Below are 21408 nucleotides of genomic sequence, written 5' to 3'. Positions count from 1 at the left end.
TAACATAATATATATTCAATATAATATATAATATATATAACCATGGGGATCGAACCCAGGACCTTGCGCTTGCGAGGCAGGTGGTGGAACTACTGAGCTAAATTGCCGGCACACAAACTCCCCTTATAAGCAGCTGTTCAGATTCACACATGCTTTCTCTTACCTGCCTCTCTCCCCTTTGATTCCTTAGTGCTTGCAACATACACATCCACTCAAGACTTTTCCTTTCTCCGTGGCCCCTGTCACAGAACAATCTGTGCCAGGTAGCTCCTTCCCTCAGACTTTTCTCCTGCCTAGCACCACAGGTCAACAAACCTCTGCAGGTAGGTACAGTGAGCCTTTGTTCCTAGGGAGGGTTATGTACAGGCCCAGCTCAGGACATCAGACTTGGTCATGTACTCAGTCCTCAGTTTTGTGATGTGTTCAGTACGTTAAATCCCAGCAAGGTCGTGGCCTTGCCTTCATTCCCATTACAGTTTGAGAAGAACTAACTTCTAGCCTTTTGTTTTCATTTTTATTTGTACATGTTTGTAGTACATAACTACACGTATCTTGAAGAGTTGGTACATGTAGATAACACATCTTAATTCTTTTTCTGTTCCCCTCCATCTCTTGGTCCCCTTCCTATTTGCAAAATGTTCTGGCCTGAAAGTGTGCTTTTTTTTTTCTACAGTTTTTATTTTTTATTAGTATATGTTTGCAGTATGTGAAAATTACCATATTGTCCCCCAAATAAGACCAGGTCTTATTAATTTTTGCCTCCAAAAACACAATAGGGCTTATTTTCAGGGGATATCTTTTGTGCATAACAATCTACATTTATTCATGTACAAAAATTACATTTATTCAAATATAGTCATGGCCGGGAGTGGTGGCGCACACCTGTAATCCCAGCACTCCGGGCGCTGAGGCAGGAGGATCGCTGTGAGTTTGAGACCAGCCTGAGCTACATAGTGAGTTCCAGGGCAGTCTCAACTACATAGTGAAACCCTTTCTCAAAAACAAAAAACAACAACAACAACAACAACAACAACAAAAAAATATATATATATATATGCAGTCATGTTATCTTCAGGAACATTGTAACTCTCTAAACCCCAAATTCCAGCCTGAATTAATTAATTAATTAATTTATTTATTTTTCCGTCTGAATTTCTTGCAGCTCCATTTTTGTAGAACCATTGTCCCCAATGATGACCTCTTGCAGGCTGGGCTTCATTAAATCAAGTGTTAATTGAAGACTTAGGGGACAGGAGTAGCAACAAAAATGATAACAGTTAAAAATGATGGGTCACACAAAAGTGATGAAAAATTGTGGGCACCAAAGTTCTGAAAATGTTTATTTATTTATTTATTTATTTATTTTGAGACAAGGTCTCACTGTGTAGTTGAGACTGACCTGAACTCACTATGTAGCCCAGGCTGGTCTTGAACTCACAGTGATACTCGTGCCTCAGCCTCCCAAGTGCTGGGATTACAGGCATGCGCCACCATGCCTGGCTCAGAAAATGTTTAGATCACACAAGTGCACTAAGAATGTCCGCTAACAACTTATGATGTATTAAATTATGAAGATTCATAATAGACAAAACCATGTCTATATGCATTTATTTGTGCATTGTGTCTGTACTTCCAGTTGGTCATTCAGCACTAAATCTCGAGTTCATTAATTTACAAAGGCGTTTACCTCTTTGTCCAAAGGTGTCTGCTTGGTATAGTGTATGTTATCATTTTAAATTATTAATGTCAATATTATTTATATTTAATTGTATAATAATACTATTTTATAATCCATCGTGTTTTGCAACAGATGTACTAAATGCATCCATCTGGCTGATAATCTTTTTTGAGACAAGGTACTTCAGGCTGGCCTTGAACTCTCTATGTAGCCCAGGCTGGCCTCCAACTTACAGTGATTTTCCTGTCTCAGCCTTGTGCATGCTGAGATCACAGGTATGCACCACCACACCTGGCCTAAAATACTTTTTTTTTCATTTTGTAGATATTTATCATATATATGTATGTACACACAAATATGTATGTATCTTACCGGCATATATTTGTATGTATCTGTTGCTCTTTGTTTTAAAAGGGATAAAGGAACAACACCTGGAAACTAGGATACATATTTATTATACAGGGTGAGAGAAGCAGGGCAAAGGGAAGGGAGACCTCTCTGGACAGACTTGCATACAGTTTTGTCTGTATGTTGGTAAAGTAAAAGATAAAGCTCTCATTTCCCCAGTGTGCATACATACTTTTTATAATTACACCTCTCTCCATCCTGTGTGTTACTCACTAGATGCTGGAATCTGTTAGGTCACCTTCAACCTGCAGAACCCTTAAAACCAGAGTGACTCTCAGAAGGTACAACTACTCCTGAGGCATGACAGCATCTCCATTCCATTGTCTGGAGGGATGCACAGGTCAGAGGTCAGGGTAGATACTTTATTTTATTTTTTTGGTACCAGGAATCAAACTCAGGACCTTGCACTTACGAGGCAGGCCATGGAACCCCTGAGCTAAATCTCTGGCCCCGGGGAAGATAAATTTTTAAATGTAAGACTTTGTATTTGTAGACTTTTTGAAGTGCAGAGCAACACCCCTGTAATTCCATAAATTCTACATTGACTCTGACCTGTCTCCTTTAGAGAAGCAACAGAATCTCTTGCAAATGAACAAGGGGAAGCATGGTAAGTAGGTTTCAGATATGCCATAAGTTTTGAGCAATTCTGAAAAGCCTATTGATAGGGAAAACTGTTAATGAAGACAAAGACAGTTTATTTTAGAAGCATAGCCTGTGTATTTCTTGGACTTGTCAGAACAGCTGGCCTTTGGAGCCCATTCACTTTGACCATGCTCTGCCTTTGTGATCTTGCTCCCTTCACCAGAATCATCTGTGCCTGAATGTGTTCCTGAAAAGACTGTATTCCTTTATGTTTATGCAGATGTTGCATGTTAAGAATGGGCTAAGCTGGGCATAGTGGCACTCACGGTAGGAGGATCATGAATTCAAGACCAGCCTGAACTAGGTAGCAAGACCTTCTCCCGAAAAATTAGAGCAGGCTTGCCTCTGGATTTTCACTTACATTCTTCCTTCTGAATTGGTGTCTCAGAGTCACATGCCTCTTCTGGAACCTGTCCCTTTGAGAGGCCCCATTGGCTTGCAGATATTTCCTGTGAATCATTCTCTGTCATGGCAAGGTGCCTGTGAATTAGGCCTCCTGGGAGGTCTAAGCTGGGGGTAATTAACTCATTCTGTGATCTTGTGCACCATCCTGCCTTCCTCACCTACTCTTTTAACTCCTCACCAGTGTTTCCCTTCCAGGAACTTCTCAGAAAGTACTAAGTAATGTTCTGTATTAGTGTACATGTTTCATTTTGCAGGGAATGACAGAAATAAGCAGCTTTTGGCCTAGTTTAATTTGACTTTGCATCTCCGCTGCTCCATTTCCTGTACCTCAGGTCAAATGCCAGAAGGATCCCTAGCTCTTTCTTCAGTTGTTGCTAATAGCAGTAGCACCTAGCTTTGGTTGATGTTGCTCCTGTTTTTTCATTTCTGCAGAGTCGGGTGCTGCTGTCTGTGAATTCTTTTTGAAAGCTGCCTGTGGCAAAGGTAAGAGACCTGGTTTCTTGACATATCTCCTGGGGTACCCTTGACCACCTAGGCTCCCTGGCAGACATGTAGACTACCACCATCTGGCCTGTCTTACCTCCTGCAGGCTAACAGCATGCACAGATGAGCTGTGGTTTGGATAGGCAAGGAGTCTGATGGGGTTCTGCTCAAAACTTGCCCACAGACTGAGCGTGGCCCTGAGGCTGCTCTGAGAACTTCCTCAGGGTCCTCAAGTTACTGTGTAGCTGAGCCCAGTGTCTGACCATAGGTCTCTGATTTCAGTCTGCACCAGCTCGCTGTTTTCTGGCTTCTTAGCATATGACCCACAAAAACCTTTGTGTGAGGTCCTTTTTACACTTACTAGGCCCCAATAGAGACTGCATGAGCCACACTTTATCTGTTCTCTCATAAATATTGCTGGGCAGGACCTTACTTGCTATGTACAAGTCTGGTTCTTCCTACAGGGAAATTTGTTTGGGAAACCAGAAGCTTGAATAGAGAGTTCTGGATTTATAACAGTCACTTGCCACTGAAGCCATAGACCTTCCAGATAGATAAGTCAGCTTAACCTCACCCTGCCTGCTCAGGGGATCATACTCCCACTGGCTCCTATACTCATTTTCACGTATTTACAATTATTCTGCCTTATGGCCTGCCATTGTCTGTTAACACAACTATCCTTAACATAGGGCACTGCAGCTATTCCCAAGTACAGTGGCCATAAGCCCCATGTGCCTACTCAAATCTAAATTAACACATGAAAAATGTAGCTTCTCTGTCACATATGATGATTCAAGTACTCAACAGCCACAAATGGCTAGTGGATGGTACATTAGCTAGCAGGACTGTAGAACATTGCCTTCCATCATTGCAGAAACTTCTGGAAAGACCAGGTCTAGATCTTTCTCGGTCATAGCCTCATTCTAATTGGCCCTTCTCAGTGGTCCTGCCAGGCCACCAGCTACAACTCTTATATTTCCAGAGGCTGGCTTTGTCCCATCTGGGTGGGAAAGATCCTGCTGCAAAAAGACACCTCTCCCCTTCAACATACATTGCATTTCTTCAGTCGTAAAGTTGATCTTTTTGGAATCTTGAGGCTTTGCAGTTAATTCTGACAAGAGACAGAGCCTCCCTAGAGCCCAGGCTTCTCTTCATCCTTTAAAGTTTGTCCAACTGCACTCTTTCTTTTACCACTCCTACAATTTTTCCATGTCTGTGTACCCGTGGAACTGTTAATAAGGAATATATGAACCTACTCCCATCTCACTCAAATCTTGTTACTCCTCCACATTACCGTTTCTATGAAATCATGATCTAATATATTTATATTTTTACAAACCACCTTAAAATAAAACACAGAGCTACTAAAGTTTAAAATGTTTGCTAGTATACGCCTAAAACCAGACTGCCTTCTGCCACGGGCACCTTTACCACCCTCCAGAACATGTTGCTTTCTAGAAAGTATGGAGTAAAGGCACCTCAGCTGTCTGAGCCCACGTTGCTCCTCACTCTCTGGCCCCTCTTCCTTGGCAGGAGGCATGTGTCCATTCCGCCACATCAGCGGTGAGAAGACAGTTGTGTGCAAACACTGGCTGCGGGGGCTGTGCAAGAAAGGGGACCAGTGTGAGTTCTTGCACGAGTATGACATGACCAAGATGCCTGAGTGCTACTTCTACTCCAAGTTTGGTAAGACACGCAGAATCCTGGGGGGCTCTGAGAATGGAGACCCAGTGTGCCTGCTGAGGACCCACTGTCTCTCTGCCTTCTCCCATCTTTCCAGCTTCTTATGAGAAACTTGGGCAGTCCCTGCCAGCCTGAGTGGGCTCTTCAGTGAGGGATGTCATGGTGATTCTCTGATAGTCCCTCATGTCTTTGGGATGCTCTAAGGTTTGAAGCACTTTGGGACACTGAAGTTAAGTGGAGTCCTGGTGAGCAAGCAGGCAGTGCAATGGACTGGAGACCTCATTTCTGCCCATGGCAGCCTGACCCCTGAAATCCCCATCTCCTTCCAGTGTGGTTTCTAATACCCCTACCTTGGTCTAAATTGGTTTCTTCTCTCTGGAAGCAGGATCCTGGGTAATAGATTGGCCATTCTAACAGCCTTCAGAATAGCAGGTATAGTGGGAGAGGCTATCTTCTGGGGGCAGTGAGCCCTGCTCTTTATCTTGAAACAAAGATTGCTTTCAGCTGTGCTTAGAGAATGTGTGGTGTCACCTGTTCTGAGTGGCCTGCGTGGAGAAGTGGATCAGGGCGAAGGCAGTGGTGCTGACAAAAGAGCTTTGCAGCCAGGGTCTCCGTTCTGGTCTGTTCTTCAAGGTTTCCCAGGAGGAAGTTCTTGCTCAGCTCAAGGGCTGGCTCTGGCCCCAGGGCTACCAACCCCACGCTCAGAAGCCTGTCAGAGGTCTTGTGGTGAGCTGAGGAGTGCTAGGCATGCTTCATTTTTTCAAACACTGTTGATGGAGGAGACACTAATTATTTCAGCATCCCAATAAGCTTGACTTTTAGCTTCTTAATGGTAGTTGAGGCTTGTTTTGTTGAGGCATCATAAGCTGAGAAGTCAAAACAAACAGCAGGGCTCATGATTCCCAGCCCCCCACCCTCTTGAGATCATCAGTCTGCCACATCTGTAGCTCCCTCCCCACATCTGCCCATAGCAACACTAGAATGGAGCAGGATCTCCCCCATAGCCCCAGAGCTATCCCTTAGGGTTTCCTCCTTTCTGCTGAGCACAGCAAACTCCTCATGTCTCTTACATCCCCTCTGCCTGCCTATTCCCTTCAGAGTTTGCCATCATAAAGATGTGCTACCTGCAGCTGTGTTGAGGCTCCCTTAGTCAGATGGTGGTGAAGAGGACAGTCTTGTCCTTGCTCTAGCGAGCCGGGGACAGGGGCAGCTGATAAGCGAGCAACATAAAAAAAGAAAATTGCTTGTGTAAAGTGCCATAAAGGGAATAACAGTGATCAGACCCAGCTGTATTCTCTTTCAGGCTGACTGACCTGGAAGGGCCTTGAGCTGGGCACAAAGAAGGGCCTAGTCCTGGCTGAGGATTCATCTTGGACAGTGGTGGAGCTGGTGTGGCTGTAGAAGGGGGTGCTAAGCCTGTGGAAAGGGTAGAGGGAGGAGGCTATAGGCTGGATTTGTTTCCCTTGGATAGTGGACAGGGTATGTTAGCATAGACTGCAGAGGGCCAGCCTGGAGGTGCCAGGTACTCAGTCACACTGGGAGGTGTGTCTGAATGCTGCCTGCCACCTAGCCTGCTTGCTTCTGAACTGTCCTGGTCCACATGTGTTGTCATCACCAATGCTTACCCCATAGTACCCCATGGACCCTGTCTTGAGCTCCCAGTGGTTGTCCTAAAAGTCAGTTCTTGAACCCTCCCGTCTCAGCTCATAGAGTGAATCAGAGGAGGAAAGTCATGTCCTAGTCTGAAGGGCATATTTACTTATTTGGGCCCCCCACATGCCCATGATGGCCCCTCTGCCTGCGTAAAAGTGAAACAATGGATTTTGATGAGAGTTTGCCTTGGACCAGGCTTTGCTGGTTTTACTATCCCTTCCAGTAACAGCGGTATATGTGAGACCTCCATGGTCCCACTAACATCCTTCCCAGGGCTCAGGGCTTATAAAGCCAAGTCTGATGCCAGAACTACCTGGCCCCTCTTTGGCTTGGAAAAGCTCTGTTCCAGGAGGCCACATGTCTGGGTTTCCTGCAGGGGAGTGCAGCAACAAGGAGTGCCCCTTCCTGCACATTGACCCGGAGTCCAAGATCAAGGATTGCCCTTGGTATGACCGCGGCTTCTGCAAGCATGGTAGGTGCACGATGGGCTAGGCCTCAGGGGAGGGACCCTCCCTTGGTCCACACAACCCCTGCCCCCAAGGATGCCAGCTGACCTTCCTGGGACATCACTCCACCTGTTCCAAAAAAACCTGAGCTTTTTCATCTCCTTCCCAAGCAGGCCTTGTGGGAAATGTGCTCAACTCTTTTTTTCCCCCTAGTACTGCGGACTGAACCCAGGGCTCATATATGCTAGTCAAATGCTCACCACCAAAGTACACCCCCAGCTTTTTTTTTTTTTTTTTTTTTTTTTTAAGACAGAGCCTTGCTAAGTTGCCCACACTGGCTTAAAACTCACAGTCCACCTACCTTGTCTTCCCCAGTGGCTGGGATTACCGGTGTGTGTGCTCACCTGCATTTTGGATAAGGTGACCAATGTGGAGAGGCTGAGTCCTTGCCTCTAGTTCCTTCTCATTTTGAGGCAAAGCCAGCACATGAAGCCATCCTCTGGCAGTGTGAGTGTGGCTCTGGTTGGTAGTGGGGACACTAAAGCATTCCCCTACAGAGGGAACATCTGAGTGACCCAACACTGGGTTCTGCAGGTCCTCTGTGCAGGCACCGGCACACGCGGAGAGTCATCTGTGTGAATTACCTGGTGGGATTCTGCCCAGAAGGCCCCTCGTGTAAATTCATGCAGTGAGTACCTTGCCTACAACTCCTGGCCCCAGCCTGCTGCTGCTGTCTGTGTCCTTCCTGGGAGAAGAGTTTTGGTTACTGGGTGGTTAGTGCCATGGCCTAGGGTGGGGTTGGGAGATGGGGTAGGAACTGCTGCTGATGACTGCGCTGCTTATTGAGCCCAAAGGCAGCTCTGTCTAGATTGCATTTAACTGTTATAGGTCATAGGCCATCTGGGACTCTGAAAGCTATAGGCCCTCTGTCCCAGAAACATGCACAGCATGCCTGTGCCTTCTTTTCTTGGAGCAGCATTTGCCCGAGGCCCCCCAGAGGCATTGCTGAATGCTAGCCCCACTCTGTGTCCATGTGCTTTGGGGTACTTTGGCTTATGCAAGGGCTGGGTGTGGTTTTTCCAAGAACCACCTGGCTTATCTCCTCTCATGCCTCCTCCTTCCCTTGCCTGCATCCTCTCTGGCTGTTGGTACCAGCCCTCGATTTGAACTGCCTATGGGAACCACTGAGCAGCCCCCACTGCCACAGCAGACGCAGCCTCCGACAAAGGTACCGTGCTCTGGCCCCTCCTTGGTCATGCAGCCCCAAAGAAAGAAACTCAGTGTTCGGTCTGCTATAGACCCAGTGGGGAATCTTGTAGGAGGGGGCAAGGGAGGAGGCAGGAGAGAAGGGACAGGAAGTGCCCTCAAGTTCCAGCAGAAAACTCAGGGAGCAGAGGAGAGCGCACATAACCTCTAGAGATGGAGGGCATCTGCCAGACCTGAATTCCCATTTGGCCTCTTCCCTTTTTACCTGAAGCATAGAGCCTCAGCACAGCACAGCCTAAAGCAGGATGACAGGCAGGGCTCAGGAAGTATGTGTCAGAGTGAACATGGGCATGTGCCACTGTGGCTCAGCAGTGTCTGCCTCAGGAACTGGGCTGGATGGCCTGGGCTGGTATCTGCTGCTTTTGCTTCTGGGTCAGATCCTGCCCCTTACAAGCATGGGAGACTGGGACTCCTAGAAGGAGGAACTTCCTGAGGTGACACCACCAAAGCAGTGGCAAATGGAGGAACAGAACTGAGTGTCCTCAGGCTAGCGCCACTGCTACTCCTATGCTAAGATCGGGAATGAAGGACTAGCTGGCTCCAATTTTCTAGATGGCCATGCAGTTGGTCCGTTTCTTAAGGCACCAGAAGAGTGAAATACCTACCACAGACAAGTGGGGATGTTTGGCATGCCCAAAACAAGGACTTCCTGAGACTGGGTTCAGGACTGACGTTGGGCCCAGGGGAAGGTTGGCCCAGGGTTAGGTAGGGCCTCAACAGGTCCACTCATCTCTTACCTGGCTGGGCTCTGAGTCAGTTGCCAAAGGCCCTCCCAACCCTCTTCATTGCTGTAGGCTGAGAGGGAATGTGGCTGTGCTGACCCGTCACAGACCCCCACCCTCAGGAGGTAGAGGCGCCAAGCAAGCTGAAGTCTTCCTGGGGAAAGCCAGGAATTCCCAGGCATGGGTATAGCTGACAGCCTGGGGTTCCTAGCTCAGTCCTGTATGGGGCAAATGCCAAGAACTCACCTGGTTTAGACATGGCCTTGCTGTGGAACCCCCACCCCAGAAGCCCTTGCTCCGTCTTTCTTATGTGACTTCCTGGAGAAGGGCCCTCAGCCCGTAGACCACAGGTCAGCATGCCAGGCTCCCAACTGTTTTTCTGTGACTGTTGCTCGCCGTGTAGGCTGCTAAACATCTGGCTGAACCAAGCGTTCATCCTGACCTGAAGCTAGAACCTCAGAACCAAAAGTAAGGCCTGATCATGCCCCTGCCCCATTGCCCCAGAGACCTCCTCTTGTCTCTTTGGTGTTTTGTTTTCTAATTTTATTTTTCGTTTTTGTGTGTTTGCATGGTGTTTTTCGGGCAGCGGCTCCTGCCATCATCACCAGAAGTTTCTTTTCTGCCTACTGTCCTGAGCTGGGCCATCATGGAAGTCCTCTTCCTGCTGGTCATGCGGGAACAGTCCCGCCCTCTTTTTTTCCTGTCCCCATTGGTAGTCTGCGTGCACGTGTTTTCCGCAGTAAAACCGTGTTGTGTAACTCTTTCCAGCAAAGTAACAATCCGCCATTACAAAGGTCGTCCTCCTTGATCCAGTTAACGAGTCAGAACTCTTCTCCCAACCAGCAGAGAGCCCCACAGGTCATCGGCGTCATGCAGAGTCAAAATAGCAGTGCAGGCAACCGAGGACCCCGGCCACTGGAGCAGGTCACTTGTTACAAGGTGAGTCCTGGGCCTGGGGCAGGGAGGGTCTTCTCTTTAGTCAGTGGCCATTCCCTTATTCCCTTTATGTGTGGTTAATTTTGAAAAATTAGCCAGGCATGGTGGCACACATCTGTAACCCCAGCACTTTGGGAGGTTGAGGTAGGAGGGTCACAAGTTGGAGCCCAGCCTGGGCACCTTTGACCTTATCTCAAAATAAAAAATAAAAAGGGCTAGGTATGTAGCTCAGTGTGAAAGCTTTGGTTTCAATCCTCAGTACAAAAAAAGAAGAAAAAGTTAAAACATTCTTTATTTTGCTGATCATAAGAGAAACAGTGGGCCACTATGTTGTGCTGGAGACCCTACTTCCTGCCTTCACCAAGGCAAAGTGAAGGGAAGAAAAACATGCTGCTGAGTGAGAGGACTGTGCTGCAAGAAAGTGAGAGAAGCTGTGCCCAGTGGTACACACCTGTAATCCCAGCTACTTGGGAGTCTGAGCCAGGAAGATCTATAAATTCAAGCTTACTGTGGGCAATTTAGCAAGACTCTGTCTCAAAAACTAAAATAGAAAAGCTGGGGATGTGCAAAGGCTTTGTGTTCAGTCCCCAGTACTACTAAAACAAAACACAAGACATGAGGGAAATCAAGAAGCTATGAACAAAATGGAAAAAAAGCTTACACTTGGGAGGAATCCATTAGGAAAACACACCCCATACATAAAATGAACATTTGGGGAAAGGGTAGACTTTCTAGAAAAGCTGTCTTTCTCATCCCTGTCTTGGTAGAAAGGAAAAAAAAAATCCCTAAAGAATCTCGTTATTGGCTGATCCTTACGCAAATCTGGGCTATGTTCACATCTCTGGTGAGAAGTTATAAAATGAGTTTCCTACTCTTAATTATCCAGGGATGAGGGTGCTTCTGGCACCTGGCAGGAGCAACCTCACCTGCTGTGTTCAGAATTCCCACAGCTAGAATTCCAAAGAATGAGTTCATGATTAAAATCCCAGAACAAGCTGGGTGTGGTGGCACATGCCTATAATCCCACCACTAGGGAGGCTGAGGCAGGAGTATTATCCTTGCTTTTGGAGCCAGCCTGGCCTAGCTACATAGTGAATTCAAGGACAGCCTGAACTATATAATGAGACCCTGTCTCAAAAAAACAAATCCCAAAACATAAGCTGGTACAATGGTGTATGCCTTTAATCCTAGCATTTAAGAAGGCCTAGACAGGAGGATTGTATACTCAAGCCCAGCCTAAACAATTTAGGCAGATCCTATTTCAAAATTTAAAAAAATTAAAAATAAAAAGGGCTGGGTATGTAGCACAGTGGTAGAAGAACAGCACTGGTTTGAATCCTCATTACTGCCTTAAAAAGATTCCAGTGGGTCATGGTGGTACACACTTGTAATTCCAGCACTTGGGAGGCTGAGGCAGGAAGATCACCATTCAGTTTGATGCCAGCCTGAACTACATAGCGAGACCATCTCAGAAAAATAAAAAATAAATAATTCCAAAATATGCAAGGAAACACCACCAAAGTGAGTCAGCCAAGATAGCCAGCAATAGAAATAGAATCGCAAAGACTGGATTTAGAAGTTAGACAAAATACAAGATCAGTATATGATTTTGTAAAACTTTGAGATGGCATAAAAGCATTTAGGATCCAACCTGAGTGTTGTCCCTCATTGCTGTCCTTCTCCAGAAGAGCCACTGTATCCAACATGTTCTATTTCCAGTTCCTCTTTTACTCACAAACCCCACCAGGACCCCTCAGGCCACATCTGAAGAATTGCTCTTCTAAGCTTGTTATTTATCTTAGTATCATTGGTGCCCTGATCCACAATATATCCCTTTTTTAAAAATTTGCAGTATCTGGAGTTCTTTCCATGGCAATAGATGGAAATCTAATCTTTTTCAGTCTTTATTGAGACATTATTTATGAGTTTTGCTCTAAATAATAGTGCTGAGTCTATAAAGCTAACAGCTATTTGTTAGTCTGATTTCATTGGCATACCTGCCTGTAAGAGGCAGTTCTGAGTCAAGGGGCATCCTTAAAATGTTCATACAGTTTGCCCTCAAGAAAGGGTGTGCCCTGCTGGGAGTGGTACACATCTATAATCTCAACACTGGGAGGATGAGGCAGGATAATGAGACCCTACCTAAAGAAAAAAATAAGGTGATCCCCAGGTTCAGCCATACCAGTCAGCATTTCTTAGTTCCTCCTGTGTCCCAGAGGAGTTTGGATTCTTAGTGGGAAGGACCTAGGCAGGTGCCTAAAGACACTCATAAGGAACATGCATGTGGAAAGACTTCATTGGAGAGATTTTGGAATATAAGCCCTAAACAGCAAGTTTGGGAAGATGGCAGGTGGAGAAGGCAAGGTAGATGGGAGAGATGTCCCTTGCAGAACAGATTCCCTTGTTACTTCTCAAGGCCAAAGGATTTTGCATGTCCTAAGGCAGGTTAGCTATCCTCTTGGCCCAGGCCAGAACTATTCAGCAGGGCCTCCCCTGTGAAGCAAGGTCTCCTAAGTCCTGAGACCTTAGAAAGATGGGGTGGGTGAACTGGACATCCTCTTACCACAGATGTGTCACGCTCTAATATTAAAGGCACCTCCTAGATTCCCCAAGATCAGCTCTGAAGACAGACGGATTTGTTAAGTGCTACGAGCAGGACCTTGTAGTTCCTTTCTTGGTCATCACATTGTATCTACCTGGGGCACTCATTGATACAGAAGTTACCTACAGATCAAATGTGAAAAAATGGGACTGTGGGGTGAGAGGAACAGAACAGACAAGAGTGCTAGGTAGGGATAACAGACAGTGCCTAGAAAGCAAGGACCTGGTGTACAGAGGCCCAGAGTAGCTACCCTCAGCTACCTCCCAACCCTTTGTTTCTTAAGACCTTTGTTCACATTCTTCCTTGTGATTCCCTTCTGGAGTCATGAGAATGGAGATGCAATGGAAAGGCCTGGATAATGCCAGCCAGAACAATCAGGGTCACTCTGTATCTGTCAGAGGTGACTTTACTGTTATAAAGAATCCACTTGTTAAGAAGCAAGCTTTTTTTTTTATTGGTACCAGGGATCGAACTTAGGCCTTTGCACTTGTGAGGCAGGCACCAGAACTACTGAGCTAAATCCCCAGCCAAGAAACTTTGAAAGGAAAGTTTATTCTAGTAAACAGAGACTAGAAATCAGTAGATATTAGCAGATAGCTGAAAAAAGCCGAGTTCATCACATCTGTGTGTGGATGAGCTGATGATGGGAAAGAGAGAGAGTGACAGCTAGCTGGGAGAGATTTCATCCCTGAGAGGATGGGCTAAAGCCAGGAGAGAGAGATTAGCAACTAACTGGCAAAGGAATTAGGCTTATATAGGTATTGAAGGGGCTAAGGAATCTGGGTGAAATAGTTATGACTTAGATCCCCAGGATAGTGTGTACACAATTACTGGACTTCTCGGCACGAGGGAGGGTGTATAATACATTTGAGTCCATTTGCTCTATTTACTAGGAAGCTACTGTTTGCTAAAAGCAGCCTGTTTGCTTTGTCCCATTTGTAAAGGATTCACAAGTCAGACCTGACAGCTACCAGCTGCACTTACTCAAGTCTAACCACTGTGCCCTGACTGTGATCAAAACCTGTCCCCAGGGGTAGCTTAGGTTTACAAGAGCCAGTAAGGAAAGTTGGGGGAGGAGTCTGTTGCTTCTGTTGCACTGTTCCCTCCCATCCCCTCAGAGAGCCCCAGATCTTGGTCAGAGGTAAGTGACTGGCTTGCCATGCAGAGGGGGGTTGGTCCACCTCATCCTACCACCCACTTATGAGTCCCCTGGGGGCAGGCTGGGGTCCAATGCCAGTAAGGAATGGGCTGAAGGAGGTCTGGCTGGGGGTCGGGATCAGGTCATTCTCTAGTGGCCTTGCCTTCCTTTTCTTCACCCCTGCACCTTCTGGACCTCCTGCTGCTGTCTGAGAGGAAATCTGCATTCAGAGAATTTGAGTCTTTTCCCATCTTTGTTTGGTGTGGCTAACTGAAAATTGCACTTGAAAATGGTATTGTACTTTTGTCTCTCCTTTCCTTCCTGCTGTTCCCAGTGTGGTGAAAAAGGACACTACGCCAACAGATGCACCAAAGGGCACTTGGCCTTTCTCAGTGGACAATGACAGCAGCTGCAGCCAGCTCAGAGCAGCCCATGGGGCCCTACTGTTGGAAGCGTGCACTTAACTGCTGAATGTGTGTCAGTTCAACTCTGGCTAGAGCCAGCAGGCACGCTTGCTGGGGGCTCACTGTTCTGAGGGGCCACATCTGTTAATTCCCTATTATGTTTTTTTTTTTTTTAAACAAAGGGACCTGTGCTTCATTTGGGTCTCCTGAGTTGACATCATGTTTGCCTGGGCAAGTGCCTCTTTTCTGAGACTTCTGGCACACACATCCTCATGGGGAGGGAGTAGCTGGGGAGGTTTTGTGCTGTGAGCTGTGTGGAAGATGGTCTTTCCCCTCAGGGCCTTACCAATACCCATTTGGTGAGTCCCAGGACAGTGGATCATTCAGAGCTGTGGCCATGTCCTGCCTGCTTCCTCCATGTCCTGCTGAATCCTGAAGCGGTGCCTATCAAAGTGATTGAACCAAGAGAGCCTTTCCTGGCACACCCAGTATACTTGCTGCCTCAGTTTGGCCTTGGGCCCAGGCAGCAGCAGCTAAGAGGGGTGTGGACCCTCCAGTTTGAGGTTCTTTTCCTGGGCTTATTTTCTCATGAGGCACCTGCTTGACAGTGCTTAAGGTATACCTTCAGCCTGAGCTGCAGACCATCCTTTATACACAGCAGCCCCAGTCCATCTGCGCCTACCTCCTGCTGCTCCAGTGTCTGTACTGTCACTCAAACACCTGTGGCATACAGAGGAGACCAACCTGTCCTTGAGCCTGGAAAATGTGAAACCATCACCTGCAACCTGCTGGGCAAGTGGGCCTATCCAAGTTCAATTATAAGAACAATTTTTACAGAGTTGATTAAAGCTTGTTTTTTAAGCTGTGTCTCATTCTTTTAAGAGATTCCTTAAGGAGAGACCCACCCTGGGTGCACTGCTTGACATGAAGCTGTGATGTTAACTACTTACCAGTCCAATTATTTGTTTTTGTTTTGTTGTTTGAAACAAGGTCTCACTATGTAGCCCAAGCTAGCCTTGAACTTGAGGCAATCCTGCCTCAGCCTCCAGACTGCTGAGATTACAGATGTGTGCCACCATGCCTGGCAGTCCAATTATTTACAAGATGACCACAAATTTTCATTCTTTCCATAAATTTTTATAAAATGAGAAATATAAAAGTGACAATTTTATCACATTTACTCAGTACAAGAATTGACTGGTTGAAATGATGCCTGCCCGAGTGACACTCAAGATAGCATGGAAACAAACACTCTCCAAGTGAGGCTGTGGTAAACTTAGGTGGCTCATCCTGTCTCACCCTTCAACAAATATGATTCATGAGCAGAAGTGGTGTGGCAAGGTGGGCCTCTATATACTGGCAGCTGAGGTCCTGCTACCTGTTGGATTTTTCATGACATTTATCCAAAACTTAGCTCTCCTGAGTGGTCTTGGGCACAGCATTGCCCTGTTGCTTTCCCCCTCCTTTGGTGGGTTCCACGCTGATATGTGCTTCATGCTGATATGTGTTCACCCCTCAAGGAGCAGGCACCCTCTGAAAACCTCTGCTGGATCAGGAAGGAGTGATGAGCACTGGAGAACAGTGAGCTTATGTTGGACTTGGACCTCTCCCTCACCCTACTCTAAGCTTCCTGTTAATGAAGCTGTCTTTTGGAAGGATCATGCTATCTACGGGATCTCCAGATAGTCCTTGGTGACTTGTAAATGATGCCCTAAACTCACTCAGAAAAATGAAGGGAGTAGAACATTGAGGTCATTAAAAATACCCAACCCAGAGCTGTAAGATGCCAGGGTGAGGTCTGGTACTTTGAGGAACTTGGCTTCTTCTATCTAAAGGCACGATTAGGGCTGGGGGTTTAGCTCAGTGGTTCCACCTGCCTTGAAAGCATAAGGTCCCGAGTTCAGTCCCTGGTACAAAAAACAAAAACGACATCACCAAAGGCACAAAGCTCACAGCAGGCCTCTGGGCAGCTCACACTGCCACCTCGTAAGCTGGGGCATGAGCTCAAGTGGTCAACTAGTGGTATGCGGAGCCCCTCAGTGCTGTAGGAGCCAAACCCTGGGCTAACAACTTTACACCCTGGGGTGCAGAGGGATCACAACAATGGTACAACACACAAGCAGCATTTGTACCTTTTATTGACCATTAATTCTCACATAGGCTGTGAACAGATTCAGCCATGAGTAAGCTGTTCACAGAAGGGAGGAGGAGGAGGCAGGTAGTCTAGAGTGTACCCTGGACACTGGCCCTTTTCAGTGGTACTTGCGTCGCCGCTCGTGTTCTGAAGTCAGAAAAAAATAGTAAGTTTCTTCAGAAGTGTTCTAGCGAAAGCACATGACAATAGTGACAGCTGCAGGCAGGCTACAATCATGTGACCTGTCAGTGTCAGCAGAATCAGCAAACCTGGGGCAAAGACATCTCAGAAGTCAATCTGTCATCTAGCCAGCCTCTTCCAAGATACCCACTTAGCTAAAGAGCCCCTAAAAGCCCATTCCTTTAGAATGGGCTTATAGGCACTGATCAGAAATAGCCCAGGAAACTAAGCCACAGACCCTAGCGATACTATTCTAGAACTTATCACCAGACATCATCTGAGACTATCCAAAGTCTTAGAGCCAGGAACAACTGCTTTTCCAGAGCACTGGATAGATGTTGGGTTATAATCACTTAACCTATATCCCTCTTCATATTGGGAAGAGAACCTGCAGTATCTTACAGGATCCTTCCCAAGTATGACTTCTATCCTAGTTTTGTCTTATTTTTCCTGTGTTCTGTATCACAAACAACTCACTTAAAATGCTATCATGTATGCCTCATCCCTACAGTTCTTTCAGGTGGAAGGTAAGGCATCCAAAAGGTCTCTCAGCTAAGAGATGGTAGACTACCATATCTAACACGGAGCAACACCAGTCTCAGGGGGACCTGGAGGCAAGATAATGCAAGAGGCACTTACTAAGTTCCTTGTAAGAAAAGCAGTAGCTGAAAAGCACGTAGGCTGCCAGCACCATGTTAAGTCCAGCGATGCTCCCTTTCTTCACGTTGATGTACTTGTTGTAATACCGGTAGTAACCTGCAATAGAAGAGGCACTCACTGCCCTGCTTTGCTGAGACAGGTTCCGTACACAAAGGAGTCTGGTTGGAATTCTATCAGTCTTGCTCTGGCTCTTCAACCCACTCACCATGCATTCACTGGCTGATAAAGGTAGACAGCACAAATGTTCCATAGGGTCCACTCCCCACAGGCCAAGACCAGCTCCAGAGATAGGCTCGGTTGTGACTTTGGCCTTGATTTTACAGATCTGGCTCAGCTTATCATACCCTCACCTCCAGTCCTGGGGATCCCCTTATCCAAACCTGACTAATTCTGTTCCAGATTTCAACCCCTAGTAAAGGCCACTTGACAGTAGCCAGCTGGGTCAGGTCCTTGGGGAGAAAGACTTCCCTCTGTTCATCTCTTCACTGGGTACCTCACCATGTGTACTTACCAGAGGGGAAACAAACATGCTCTACAGTTGATGTAAATGAATGAATTAATTAGGTTAAGTTTTAAACAAGGATGCCCTGCCACGCATGGTGGCACATGCCTGTAATCCCAGCACACAACAGGCTGAGGCAGGAGGATCACGAGTTTGAGGCCAGCCTGGCCTATGCAGTAAGTTCAAGGCCAGCCTGAATTACAGAATAAGACCCTGTCTCAAAACAAACAAGATATGGATGCCCTGAAGGAGTGAGGCATGTCCATGAACATGAACAGGCCATGTCCACTTCCCTGGCACTTGTGACTAGATTGGGTATTCTGGGCACCCAAAGCCTTAGGGCAAGGCAAGACACACAGCCACAGTGAGGCTAGAGTTAGAAGAGGGGAGGCAAGTCCTTGAATTGATCAGAGACTGATGTGCACAGATTCAAACGCATTCCCTCCACCTTCTCTTTTGACACAGGGTCTCATTATATTGCTCAGACTGGCCTCTAACTCATAGGCTCTCGTGATCCTCCTGCCTCAGCCTCCTAGGAGGCTGGTACTATAGGCATGCACTACTTCATCTTTTTTCCTTTCTTCTTTTTTTGGAGAAGGGTGGTGCTGGGGATTGAATCTAGAGCTTTGTGCAGGCTAAGCAAAGTCTTCTACCACTGAGCTACATCCCCAGCCCATTCATTTACTTTTCTTTTCTTTTTTTTTATTTTGGAATCGGGAATCAAACTCAGGCAGGTGCAGCACAGCTGAGCTACATGCCCTGCTCCGCTCCTTTACTTCTTAAACAAGCTTTAGATATGGAAATGCTTATAAATACTTCTCTAAAATAGAAGCAGAGGTATTGATTCCAAGTACCACATTTTCTTGGCTGAATTATCTTAGAGCCAGCCAATCAAATTTGAGAATCCAATGGCTGTCAAATCTTTGCCCTCTCTATAGAATTTACTTGTCTTGAGACAAGAAGGGCTTTACTGCCCAAATTAATTCGTGACCTGAAGATTCAGAAATTTGCTTTTGTTTTACACACATCCAAAGGACTGACCTCTCTGAAATGCTCCCACAATGCCTGAAGGGGTGAAATCCCGCATCAGTATCCAGCTGGGCAGCTCCCCTAGTTTGACATCCATGAGTTTCTTCTCTTTCACTGGTACTGAAAAGGAAAAGAAAAAGAGATGTCTAAATAATCTCCCAATAATACAAGTAGCATCCTTTTATGTCATTTCAACTACTAAAAGTGCATGATGTAACTATATTGAGGCTGCCCATAATGTTATGAATAAAGTTACTACATCAAAAGCACTATTTTAACCTCTAGCCTGTATAATGGTAGAACTACTACAGCAATAGCTTTATAAACAAAAGACAATAGGATGTCTGAACAACAGCATAGGAATAACTCTAAACCTAGTGAAGATAGCAAAAAAGTGCAGGGAAAAGTATTTTGCAAAACTATCATTTATGTATATATTAGCTTATTTATTTGTCACATGAGGATGATGGGGGTAAGCAAACCCAGAGAGGTTGAGTATCTTGGCCAAGGTCACACACATACAGTATAGATGTAGGGCCAGACCTCAAGACAGGACCCCTGTTTTTGAAACTGAGGATGAGTCTGTCCACAGTCTGGGGACCTGTGGTCACTGAATGATAGGGGATATGGTGGGAGAGCAGCCGGATGTGCACACCATTGATTGGATGTGCTTGTTTATTAGGGAAGGGCTTTGCACTGCACCTGGGTTACCTGTGGCATTGCTCCCCGCAGGTAAGCCAGCCTCAGTACATCCAATAAAAGGAATATAAAGGAAAGCCAGGCATAGTGGTATATGTTTGTAATCCCAGCATTTAGAAAGCTAAGGCAGGAGAATCACCAAGAGTTCAAGGCCAGCCTGGGCCTTATAGCAAAATCCTGTCTCACTGCCCCTCCTAATTTAAAAAAGTAAAAATGCCCACCTCAAGTATCCTACCTGGGACTGCAGAGGTCATTAATTTCCACAGACAGAAACAGACAACCTATCTCAATAACTCAAGTAACTTAGTAAAAACCTTTCCAACAGGTCCCAGACCATATCGCAGTGAGAGTCGGGGAACAAAGCACAGGAAGGGCTCTTGCTTGAAATAGTACTATATTCATCTCTGGGCCCAAGAAGCAAATAGAGTACTAAGCAAGGGGTGGGCCTGGGAGTGTCCAGAACATGCACATATAGAAATTGTCTGCCTTTATCCTTCCCATAAAGACCAGTGTTTAAGTTTTTTAACAGGGCTGAGGGTTTAGCTCAGTGGTTCCGCCGCCTACCATGCAAGTGCAAGGTCCTGAGTTTGATCCCTGGTACCCAAAAAAACGCTTTTTAGCAGACATCCACTTCAGAGCAATGAGTCCAAGAGCACTGTGTCCCTTCTTAAAGATGACCAGCCAGAGGAGCAGGCAGACTAAATTATTCCAAGGTTTCTTCTCCCTCCTTCTGGGCCAACCTTAACAGTCTGTCTGCTAAGAGGAATCCCACAGGTATTCTGACAGCTCCCAACTATGAGCAAGAACAATGACTTTTAGGATGTAACTGGAAATGAAAGGCTTTATGGCTGGCTTTCAGTCTGCTCTGGGTCATCTGAAGAGCCAGACACACAGCCTTAATGAGTTCAAGACTGGGGAGCCAAGTCTCCAAAGGCCACAAGTGACAGAGGCTGCATCAGCCTGTAAGTTACATGCAGGGAGAAGAGACATCATTAAGTGCCACCCCCAAACCTGCCATCTAGCTTCAACCAACCCACAGGAAGCACCTACTAAATGCCAAGCACTCTGCTAAGCAGTGAGAATAGAGTGGTGACCAAATTATACCATTCTTCTTGTAGAACCACCTCCTAACCTGCTGTTCTTCCCCAGGTAACCACATTTCAGCCTAGCCCAGTGATGATGAACCTTTTAGAGCTGCACACTAAGCCATAGGTTTGCCCCTAGCCTCTTTCTAATTCTCCTAGGCAATATTATTCACATGAGGGCCTTTGTATTTGCAGTGCCTTTAGATCACAGAGCCATCTCAAATGTCTTCTTAGAGTCCTCCTTCCCTACCAGCCCTAACTCAAGTAAGCATAATCACTTTCTTCCTCTAAAACCTGAAAGCTCACTTCCTTAACTGTGAAATGGCTTATCCTTCCCAAAAAGACCAGTGTCTTTTATCCCTGGATTAAAAAAGAACTGATGAACAGTGCCAGATCAATGCAGACTGTTATTACTGTTGAAATTTTACTAAGGTCTTTGTAAGAGAGAAACAAAGGGGGCACTCGGTAGAGCGAGCAATGGTATATAAATTGAATTTGGGGACATTTTAAGCAGCCAGGCTTCAGGGATTAATTATAGTCTTTAGTTCTGATCCCCTCCCCCCACTTCGGTACTGGGGATCACACTCAGGACCATTTACTTTGTTTTTCTTTTTTTTCTTTTTCTTTTTCTTTTTCTTTTTTTTTTTTTTTTT

At 46.1% G+C, this 21408-nt stretch overlaps 2 protein-coding genes and 1 long non-coding RNA gene across 8 annotated transcripts in view; 1 reads left to right on the top strand and 2 right to left on the bottom strand.

Moving 5' to 3' along the window:
- Positions 1-3568: 3568 nt before the first annotated feature.
- Positions 3569-15328, top strand: Cpsf4 (cleavage and polyadenylation specific factor 4). 5 transcript variants are annotated; one of them, XM_010642722.3, is made up of 7 exons: positions 3569-3616; positions 5150-5302; positions 7329-7424; positions 7993-8086; positions 8540-8626; positions 10233-10325; positions 14397-15328. In XM_010642722.3, the coding sequence occupies exons 2-7, from the start codon at positions 5155-5157 to the stop codon at positions 14524-14526; spliced, it is 648 nt and encodes a 215-aa protein (XP_010641024.1). In that variant the 5' UTR covers positions 3569-3616; positions 5150-5154; the 3' UTR covers positions 14527-15328. The 5 variants fall into 5 exon arrangements, with proteins under 5 accessions (XP_010641024.1, XP_019066007.1, XP_010641025.1 ...); XM_019210462.2 differs by having other exon boundaries at positions 10230-10325; XM_010642723.3 differs by having other exon boundaries at positions 8554-8626; positions 10230-10325; positions 14397-15327.
- LOC117286512 lies at positions 5927-7334 on the bottom strand. Its single transcript, XR_004517655.1, has 2 exons — positions 6613-7334; positions 5927-6509 (listed from the first exon to the last, which is right to left on the bottom strand). It is a non-coding gene; the product is annotated as an uncharacterized LOC117286512 (long non-coding RNA).
- A 1259-nt stretch (positions 15329-16587) lies between the features above and the next one.
- The window catches only part of Atp5mf (ATP synthase membrane subunit f), a 7292-nt gene continuing 2471 nt past the window's right edge, over positions 16588-21408 (bottom strand). For both annotated transcript variants that reach the window (XM_010642711.1, XM_010642712.1), the window contains exons 2-4: positions 18984-19091; positions 17420-17536; positions 16588-16747 (exon numbers count right to left, since the gene is read on the bottom strand). In XM_010642711.1, the coding sequence (XP_010641013.1) occupies positions 16719-16747; positions 17420-17536; positions 18984-19091 (254 nt within the window). In that variant the 3' untranslated portion in view covers positions 16588-16718. The remainder of the gene's footprint in view (positions 16748-17419; positions 17537-18983; positions 19092-21408) is intronic.

Source organism: Fukomys damarensis, unplaced genomic scaffold (genome assembly GCF_012274545.1).
Source record: "Fukomys damarensis isolate Sample0158 unplaced genomic scaffold, DMR_v1.0_HiC HiC_scaffold_17, whole genome shotgun sequence".
NCBI classification, from domain to species: Eukaryota; Metazoa; Chordata; class Mammalia; order Rodentia; family Bathyergidae; genus Fukomys; species Fukomys damarensis.
Note: the sequence above shows the minus strand (reverse complement) of the source record. Positions and strands in the feature narration are given on the sequence as shown.